This window comes from Podarcis cretensis (genome assembly GCF_951804945.1).
Source record: "Podarcis cretensis genome assembly, chromosome: 8".
NCBI classification, from domain to species: Eukaryota; Metazoa; Chordata; class Lepidosauria; order Squamata; family Lacertidae; genus Podarcis; species Podarcis cretensis.
This window is the reverse complement of record NC_137177.1, coordinates 83,686,238-83,696,301: the sequence shown is the minus strand read 5'-3', so window position 1 is coordinate 83,696,301 and position 10,064 is coordinate 83,686,238. Positions and strand designations below refer to the sequence as shown.

The window sequence follows — 10,064 nt, the reverse complement described above, 5'->3', positions numbered from 1 at the left end:
CATTAAAAATCACCTGGAACATAGCTGGGAGAGCTGGGGGGGGGGGGGTGCTCATCCAATGAAGCTGAATGTTGGAGAAAAATTGGGACAAAGAAGAAGAGAAGGACTTCTTCACAAAGCACATAATTAAGCTGTGGAACACACTGCTGCAGGATTTAGTGAGTGCTGAATTGGATGTCTTTAATAATAATAAATTTTATTTACACCCCAGCCAGAGCCAGGGTCAGGGCGGCTAACACCAGTAAAATTACAGTAAAAGCATAATAGGGGGAAAAACCAATTTAAAATACAGGCTAAAATGCAATTTAAAATGCAGCCGCATTTTAAATGTAGTCCATATATCAAAACCAAAAAGGGAGGGAAACATAAGGGTCAGACTGAGTCCAAACCAAAGGCCAGGCGGAACAGCTCTGTCTTGCAGGCCCTGCAGCAAGATGTCAAGTCCCGCAGGGCCCTAGTCTCTTGTGACAGAGCGTTCCACCAAGTCAGGGCCAGTACTGAAAAGGTCCTGGCCCTAGTTGAGACCAATCTAACCACCTTGCGACCTGGGACCTCCAAAATGATGTCATTTGTGGACCTTAAGCTCCTCCGTGGGGCATAGCAGGAGAGGCGGTCCCGTAGGTATGTGGGTCCTAGGCCGCATAGGGCTTTAAAGGTAAAAACCAGCACCTTAAACCTGACCCTGTACTCCACCAGGAGCCAGCGCAGTTGGTAAAGCACTGGATGAATGTGATCCCGCGGCAAGGACCCCGTAAGGAGCCTCGCTGCGGCATTCTGCACCCGCTGGAGTTTCTGGGTCAGCTTCAAGGGCAGCCCCGCGTAGAGCGAGTTACAATAATCAAGCCTGGAGGTGACCATCAAATGGATCACTGGCCAGATCAGGGCGAGAAAGGAGCTTGGACAAAACCATAGAGGAGGATGTGGCTATCTTACCTCCAGTATCGGAGGCAGGGTGAATATCTGTTGCTGGCGGAGCATAAGCCAGATAGTAGTTGGCGGGACAGCACCAATACAGCTCCTTCCTGAGGGCGCAAGGGAGCCTAGACACACCTTGGCGAGTGCTGCTGCACCCATGTCTAGGATATTGGTCCACACAGGCCTTTGATCCAGTAGCGCACTGCTGATGCTGGAGCACTTTTGTATTCTTGCTTGCATCCCCTCAAGCACTTCTGCACACCTTTCCCACTGCACCCTATAAAGTGGTTAGACAGGTTCAGCTTAGCATCTGTGGGTGTGTGACACCTCCAAGGTGCTTACTCCACCAAGCTAGCAAGCTCACCCCAAGAAATAGGCCACCGAGTTACCTGTTTGGGCTTGCTCTCCTCTTCCACGCCAAGCAGGGTGGCCAACTCTAGTCGACGTCTTGTGGTATGACTCATCTCTTTCTTTAATAAATAGGCACGGATTTCACCGGTGAAGCTTTGACAAACTCCAGCTTGCATTTTGCCTCTGGAATGGAATAGAAACTGGCATTATGGCAAGGACACACAGACCTACCTTAACGTGTAAGAAAATCCACATCGGGGCAATACCTTCATTAGGCCAAATGCCACGTCGTACACGCTGTTTTGTAAAATGTTTTGGTTGGCCTAATGCAAGTATTTTTCCCCCAGGGTGAACGCTGGAATTCTTGTAAGGCTGGTAAGATGTGTGCTTGCAGATTTTGAATTAAGGACATCACTTTTAAAAAAGGACAGCCTTGCAACCCCAAAATACATAGCACAAAAGGAAAACGACTTGGGAGGGAGGAGGAATTGAATAGGTAGAAGTTCTTGGAAGGGTGTTCACACAATAAAATGTGTAAACAGGCTCCCATCCAGTGTCAGAAGGGGGTGAATTAGCACAAGCCAAATTTTAGATTGTAAACTTGCTGGGGCTGGGACCTTACTCTCCCTTGAAATTTGGAAAACGCCATGTGTGTTGAGGGCAGGAGGTCACGTATTTGCACATGCATATTTACACACACATAATTTTGTTAGCGGAAGGAGAAAAGAAGTGTTTGCATCACTGAGCTGAAGGTTGAAGAAAGTTTTTACCAAAGATGGGGGTGCCGGCATGAGGGTATTGGGTTCTTTATTTATTTTGGTATTTAGAACCTACCTTTCTCTGGTCAGTTCCTACCCCGTGCAGCTTGCAAAAATATATCTCTCAAGAGCTTTAAAAACTATATTAACAATAACACAAGGCTGCATGGTGGAGGAGTTCTGGGTTCAAAGCTGCGTTCAACTGCAAAGCTGTGCTGGTGGACCTTGTTGTTGGCTTCCTCCCTGGGTGGTCGCGGGACTAAAAAGGAGCCCGCTGCCTCACACAAAGCCTGGTCCACCTGATAGGTTTGTTGTGAGGAGAATTAGCGGGCAGTGCCCTTCTGCCTCTTGGCTTAGCCTACTTCGCAGGGTTTTATGAGAAAAACAAGGGGGCAAACAAAAAATAGGAGGGGGGGGGAAATAGGAGAGGAAGGGAACAATCACTAAAAAAAAACCCCAATTAAACATTGATACAGTTAAAGCAATGGAACCCAAAGTCCTTCACCTATGGGAGGAAGGAAAACTAAGATAGATGATAGATAGATAGATAGATAGATAGATAGATATACACACCGAAAAACCCCCACAAAGATTTTATTTATAATATTACTGTATAATCCTATGGACTCAGCTATACATCTGCAAATACAGCATTCCAAATGCATTATACAAATGTGACACTAGATGGCGGTGGTGAGCTCATGGGAGATTCAACATAGTTTTCAAAACGTGTCTTTCTTTTTTTTAAAGCATTTTCACAGCGGAAATTTCACATATTCACATTTTCACAAAGCATTTTAAAGCATTTTTTTAAATATATGTGTGTGTGTGTGTCTAGATTCCACCACGGACTGGTAGAATTGTAAAGTGGGAAGGGAGCCCCTGAAGAGCCCTCACGCTTCTCCCTCTCCTCCTAGGCACGCTATATACGCTTTCCCTGTTCCCCCTCAGACCCGGCGAACTACATTTCCCGGTGTCCTTTGCGCGGGCCGAGAGCGGCCTGGCCGGGGACGGACTGCAGCAGCCGCGGCGGTCTCGGTGGCTGCCACTTCTTCTCCCGCTTTGCCGGGCGGAGCCCTCTTCTCCTCGCTTCCCTTTCCTCACAGGCCGCATCCGCAGGAGGCCCGAGGCCGGTCCCGGCGCTCTCCCTGGGCGCCTCCCCGCTTGTCACGAGGCGGCTCCACCCCGCGGCGGCGGCGGCCCTCCTCCTCCTCCTCCTCCCCCCCCCCGGCCGGTCCCGCTCCTCGGCTCCGCGCAGGATCCTTTTCCCGTGGGCCCTCTTCGCCTTCCTCTTCCCCGCCCCCGAAGTGCCCCCGGTGGGGGGCGGGCCTTGAGGGTTGGGGGAGGACCTTCCTCTCCGTGGCCCCCGGGGGACCCTCAGGACGGAGGGAGCGAGGGGTCCGCAGCGCCGTGGGGGCGGACGTCCTCGCCGTCGGGGCGGCCGGGGTCTCCGCCAGAGGAGCGCGTCGGCGCCGGCCATGGAGCCCCCCGGGCAGGTCAAGGACCGCATCCTGGAGAACATCTCTCTCTCCGTCAAGAAGGTCAGCGGGGTTGGGAGGGGTTGTTTTTTATTGGGGTGTTGTTGGGGGGGGGAGACCCACAGACCCGCCACAAGGGTGCCCTTCCCAGCCCCACTCAAGGGCCGTCAACAGACACACACAGCCAGCCACCCCATCCCAGCATATTTCTCTTCCTTTCACCCCCCTACTCCCAATTCTTATTTCTTGTTATCAGTGGCGTAGCGTGGGTTGTCAGCACCCGGGGCAAGGCAAGTAATTTGCGCCCCCTAACCCGTGGATTTGCGCCCCCTAACCCGTGGATTTGCGCCCCCTAACCCATGGATTTGCACCCCGTGCAGCCGGCCCCCCCTGCACCCCCCACGCTACGCCACTGGTTGTTATTACTATTACCATGTCAGTCGTTATTCTTGTTCGCTGTTGTTGCTGTTATTCACAATCATTATTATTTGTTATTAAGATCTGTCAGTTTTCTTGTCCTTTTGCTACCATCATCGGCGTTCTTAAATTTATTACCTTTTCTGTGAACTGCCCTGAGACCTCCAGGTATAGGGTGGTATATAAATTCTATTATTATTATTATTCCCTGCCCCCCGCCCCCCTTTGACATGCAGGCTCCAGGGTTACAGCCGTCGCTTCACTTTCAAAATTAAAAGCAGTTAAACCAAGAGCAGGATAGGTCACAAGAATCTGAGTCACTTAAGAACTGCTTCATGGGCTCCTTTCGGGGAGGAAGGGCAGGTTATGGATTTAATGCAATATAAATAAAATCGAGAGCTGCTATCTAGTACGACTTATACTCAGAGCGGGACCCGCTGAAGTTGATGGGCATGGTGGATTTTTGGCCCATTGGTTTCAGTGGGTCTTCTCAGAAGAGGACACAGCCCATTGTTGACGTACTGCAACAATAGTGTTGTTAGTAACGTCGTTTCATCATTGTCACATGTTGTTGATGTGATTAGCCACAGTAGCATAGTATTACTTATAATACTATTAAAACAGCCTTTTTTAATTCATTGCAGATTTCTCAATCATTTCCCTGCTCTCTCTTGATAAGCCTTCTATGCTGGGGGGTTGTTGTGGGCGTGGGGGAAGAAAGTCAGGGGCAGGGAAACTGCCATAGAATACAACACGGGATTCTCCTGCTGGTGTGGCTTCTTCTGAACATTACCCACCCGGGAGCACCCTGTCAGCGCCCACCCTATGGTAATGATAACTGCTCAAGCTGTGCTTTCTGACCATTTCATCAAAGCTGTCACCTCTGTTTTAGCACCATATGACATCATTTAACCAGCATCCCTGGTTGCGACTGTACATCTCTTTCCCCGCATGGTCTGCCTTTGCCCCCACAGCCCAGCTACTGTGCTCTCTTGCTTCCTTATTCTAGCTGGACTGTAATAAGCCTGGGTATGCAGTCTCAGCAACGAGCAAGTTACAGCGCGTGTTGAATTTTCAGTGGGCCAAAGGACTGCTTTCTTCAGCAATTGATGTTTTTAGAGAAGCCTCTGTTCCCATTTTACTGACAACAAACCGAGGCTGAAGGGAAGGGCTGCAGCTCAGCGGTGGAGCACCTGCTTTCTGTGCAGAAAGTCCATGGCATCTCCAGGTGGGAACATCACCTGCCCCAAACCCTAGGCAGTCAGTGTGGGTCATCCTGAGCCAGGTGACCAAGGGTCTACCATCCTAAGAACGTAAGGCCAATTGTCCTTGCTGTGGCCAAGCAGATTCCTTTGGAAAGTCTGCAAGATGATGGACCTGAGTTCAACAGCATCCTCCCCCTGCTGTGCTTCTCAGCAGCTGCTATTCTGACTATTTGGCATGCAGCTGTGGATGATGGGTATTTGAGTCCAGCAACATCTGCAGGGTACCCTGATGGCTCCCCACCGTGACAGGCCTTTCCCCAGCAGTGTTTTGTGAAGCTTATCTCTCCCAACCTCTTAAACAAGCAGATGCCTTCGATGGGAGGCACTTTGCTCTCTGCTGGTCCTTTGCTGCTTGAAGAAACAGCCCATTGATTGGCAAGAAGGAGAGCCAGCAGTGTGTAGTTCTCATAATTCCATTAATTGTGTTTCCCAGCACTGCATCATCCAATTTACCAGTAATTCTTTCTTCTCCTTTGCCTTTTGTAACCTTTTCCCTGCCCCGACTTTCATCCCCCAAGCCCATAATAACCCACTTATCCAAATGCACAGGCTATTCCGTGCAATATCTGCAGCCAGACGTAATATGAAGGTGATGTGCCTTTGGATTATATATTTAGTTTGCAGAACTGGGGTCTTATACTATCTAGATCTAGCTATCCTTTGCCATGACTTTGCTTTGCTGTAGGGAGCCAGAGGCAAGACTGTCCTCTTTGTTACCAACTGTGCCTTTTATATTCACTACTGAAATACATTTTTTTAAAAGGCATTATCCTTTTACTAGATCTGGCCTTTGGGTTTCTTTATACCCTATAATGCTCAGTCTTAGCCTTAATCCTAACTAGGGCTGGCAATATATCATCCAAAACTGGATTGAAGCCAATATTGTGATACCGGTTTCATAATTTTTGACTTGGCAATATGTTGTTAATCATGATGTGTGTGTGTACTATGCAGAAATCATGGTGCAGGAAAAACTTTGAAGCAGGCGATGCCTCTACATAGCTCCATCCTTATTTCAGACACTGTGATGTATCGGTATATTGCAACGTTTAGCTGGTGACATATCACAATGTTGAAAACCAGATATTGCCCAGCCGTAATCCTAAACTGGAGACTCTTACAGTGGTTTACAAAACAGTAACAAAAAGCAACTTACCCTTTGTGATATACGTACTGTATATATGTGTAGTCAAACAGCAATATTCATTTTTTTTTAAATAATATTTTTTAAAGTTTTGAAAGTCACAGAAAGGAAAAAGAAAAAAAGTTAAACATAACAAAACCATACATTACAATACAATAACAAAAATATTACATATACATGACAAAAATAAAACAAAAAGAATTAAAAAGAAACGAAAAAAGAAACACAACCTATACTTTCAATTGTTAACTTTCTTTTACTTGTTTCAGCGACCTCCTCACACCTCCCTTTTTTTGTATTCCACTTCGATTAATTGTTTCAGCAAATCCTTTCCATCTTCCTCAACCTTCTGTCCTATCATTTAACTTAACCAATTCTAACATTATTTTTTCCTTTGATCCAGTTACAATCTATTATACTTATTTCTTTATAACATTTCTGCTAAAGATCTACAATATTTCTGTAGATAATCTTTAAATTTCTTCCAATCTTCTTCCACCGACTCTTCTCCCTGGTCTCGGATTCTGCCAGTCATTTCCGCCAGTTCCATGTAGTCCATCACCTTCATCTGCCATTCTTCCCGGGTGGGTAGATCTTGTGTCTTCCAGTACTTTGCAATCAGTATTATTGCTGCTGTTGTAGCATACATAAAGAAAGTTCTATCCTTCTTTGGCGTCAAACAGCAATATTCAAAGCAGAGATACACCTGTACAATGCAAATATTTAAAATGTTCAGATAACTGTGTGTGTGCATTCATAAGGCTACTATTGCCCTGACATCTGTTATTCCAGGATGCTGCAGATATTATGCTCAACTTTAGTCCTTTCCACATCCAGGAACAATATGTTCATTTTGGCGTCATCGGGATGTCTCAGATTCTATTAAAAACCAGTCCAATGCAGGCAGGACAGTGGTGGTTTCTTCTGAAAGTACATAATGAACACCTTAGCCATTGTTGGTAGGTTAGTCACTGTTTCTACACGGTCCTCTTTGATAGCTCCAGTTAGATAGCGTAACACGCAACATAAAGTAATCACAACTTAAAACCGTTTAAAGCAATCAGTTAGCAGTGCACCCTAGATACCAGCAAGGAGATGTCTTCAGACTTGCTTTCATCTTCTCTTCCCCTCTCACTCGCTCAACTCCTCCACCCTCCATCAGCCCCTTGCTCCACATAACCGCTCCTGTCTTCCCCAGGCAAATCCATTTCCACTTGTCCCACAGCAGTTGCACAAATTGCCAGTATTTCATGGCTGGTTCTTCCCACTCAACACGAAATATTGCATAAACTCTAGTGCTGGGTTGGGGAATCTCCAGCCTGCGGCCTACCAGACCTCCCCATTTGGCCCATGTGGTTGTTTTGGCCATGCCCACCTGCTTTCTCCCTGTGGCTGCAAAGCGGAGAAAATGCAAAAACCCTGTAAACTCCTTTCCAAAATTCTGAAGGAAGCAGGTAGAGACCCCAAAACTTTCATAAATTGCTGTCCGGTAGTTTTTTCCTCATAAAATTGGGTCTCCATGAGTTCGTACTTGTAAGATCGCATCACCCGGGGCTCATTTGTGAGGGAAGGGTGGAATATACATTTCATAAACTAGTTAATCAGATGATGGGCCTAGGTTTAATTTTATAAGATGCCCAAATGTTCCCTAACTCCACCCTGGGAGGAGAGCATTGCTGCAACTCCTTCATCCCTCTTGTTTGAAAGTGGGTGGCATAATGCAGTGGGTGCGTGAAGGAGTATTGCAAAATTCTTTGGCAAGAGTTGTGGTCTTTGCCATTGCATATGTGCTAACCTTTTGTGGGCTTTCCTAAAGCACCCTGGGGTGGTATCCAGGTAAGTCCTACTCAGTGTCAACCCATTAAAATCAATGACCCCAAGATAGTCGCACCCACTAATTTCAGTGGGCCTACTCTGAGGAGGACTAACGTGGAATGCAACTCCTGGAAACTGTCGTTTCAGCAAGAAACACAATCCCCTGGGGAGGGGGCTGCTGCAGCTCATCTCAGCCCTAGGAATTTCCAATGAAGAGTGGTATTAAAGGCTTGATTTCTTTCTTTGAGGTGAATGGGGAACAGCTGCATATCAGGTAAATCCATTGATGAAGTTCAGCCAAAGGGTCCTGAGCTTCAGTGGCAGGAACATGGTCTTCTATGTTTAACAACTACTGGGCTGCTTTATAAAACAAGAGTTTCCCACCGGTGCCAGACTGTGTAGCTTGTGCGTTGGGTGCTGTGTCAGGCAGCCACCAGCAGGTGCATGGAAGATCTGTGATGCAGAGGAGTAGGAGAAAGGTGCTGAGAGTGTCCCCTTGTAGGAGCAGAGCAGCTGTTGGCTGTGTTGGTTGCTGGGCACAGGAGGAGGGAGGCCAAGGCTGGGAGCTGGAAGAGGGAGCTGTTGTCCTTCCTTGTCTCCTGCAGCCTGCGGCCAGTCTGGCATGGCATGTGGCCAGGGAAGGGGCAAACGTTGGCATCCAGGCAGCGAAAGTGAGGAGGGCTGCTGTGTGATCAGCTCTGAGATCTGACTGGGCCCCCAGGTACTGCCTGTAGAGCAGGACCCAAATGGCCACCGAAAGAACGAAATGGAGAAGAGCAACTTTCCAGCTCCCGCGTTACCATCAGCAGAGTTTCCTCCAGCTGTTGCCGTGAGCAGAGAATGCTGTCAAAAGCACATTCCCTCCTTCCTCTCTCGACAAGTTTCACATCAGTACAAGGGCCAGTTTGCAGAAGTTGGCTGCAGCCAGCCAGCCGCTTAAGTGGGGAGCCCCTTTCCTCTAGGGGGGTTTCAGTGAGCAAGCCACAGTCCTCCTCCTCTCTGCAGGGCCCTCTCTTAGTGTGCTTTCCAGGATTTTGCCGCATGGCAGGGGATCTATGGCCTCCCTGCAACCCCCCACTCCGTCCTTTGTGAAGTGGTTGTTCCGTCCTTGAAGGAGCAGTCATATGCTTTGCGTCAGTCTCAGTCTGCTCAGCTCATGAGCTGCACCAGCCGCTGCCTTTCTGGACTTGTTCCAGTCTTTGGAATCTGCCCAGCGCTGGCAGCCGAGCGCTGAAGAAACTGGCTCAGAGTTGCCATGAAAGGGTCTCTGGTGGGCATCACCCCCATCCCATGTGGCCCCCTGTGCCCACAGAGCAGGAGGATGGCAAGCTGAGTTATCTGGTGTTGATTCATTGATCCATCTAGTTCAGTGTCGCCTGCTCTGACTGGCAGCAGCTCTCCAGGGTATCCGGCAGAGAGAGGCATTTTGCTCCTATCTGGGGCCTTCTGCATGCAAAGCATGAGATACCAGCCCTCTGCCCTGGGGACGTATGGACGTTGCAGAGACACTGCTTCCCTCCTGGTCTGAGCAGTTGTGGGCCCCACCCCACCCCCAGTTAGGGACTAGGTGTTCATGAAAAGTATTCCACAGAGCAGTAGGCCCCTCAGCACTCCATATGGCAGGGAAGGCTGGGACTGACCCTCTTGTCATGGGGGTATTTTCCATCAGCTCTGAATGGTCAGCCGGGTTCAAGCCGAACATCTCAGCCAGGCGTCTGTTTACGGCCCTCTCTCTGTTTGTGTGTCCTGCCTGTGAATGCGCTTGGGCAATCACATGGGTGTCTCTTAAACATGGACGCCGTTTGTTTTGCTTGTCAAAGGGTTTATAAATAGCTCTGTGACTCACCAGACCAGCATTCCCACAGGAGGAATTTTTGCCCTGTCACCTTATGGGTCAGCTTTGCTTGGTGGCATCAGCTGG

The 10,064-nt window shown here is 48.4% G+C and overlaps 1 protein-coding gene and 1 long non-coding RNA gene across 3 annotated transcripts in view; one reads left to right on the top strand and one right to left on the bottom strand.

Annotated features, from left to right (window-relative positions):
- Positions 1-175: 175 nt before the first annotated feature.
- LOC307223284 lies at positions 176-2,760 on the bottom strand. The gene is made up of 2 exons (XR_013842062.1): positions 1,305-2,760; positions 176-1,192 (listed from the first exon to the last, which is right to left on the bottom strand). It is a non-coding gene; the product is annotated as an uncharacterized lncRNA (long non-coding RNA).
- Positions 2,761-3,234: 474 nt separating this feature from the next.
- PLEKHM2 (pleckstrin homology and RUN domain containing M2) overlaps positions 3,235-10,064 on the top strand; it is a 33,402-nt gene continuing 26,572 nt past the window's right edge. For both annotated transcript variants that reach the window (XM_079986853.1, XM_079986852.1), the window contains exon 1: positions 3,235-3,565. In XM_079986853.1, the coding sequence (XP_079842979.1) occupies positions 3,503-3,565 (63 nt within the window). In that variant the 5' untranslated portion in view covers positions 3,235-3,502. The remainder of the gene's footprint in view (positions 3,566-10,064) is intronic.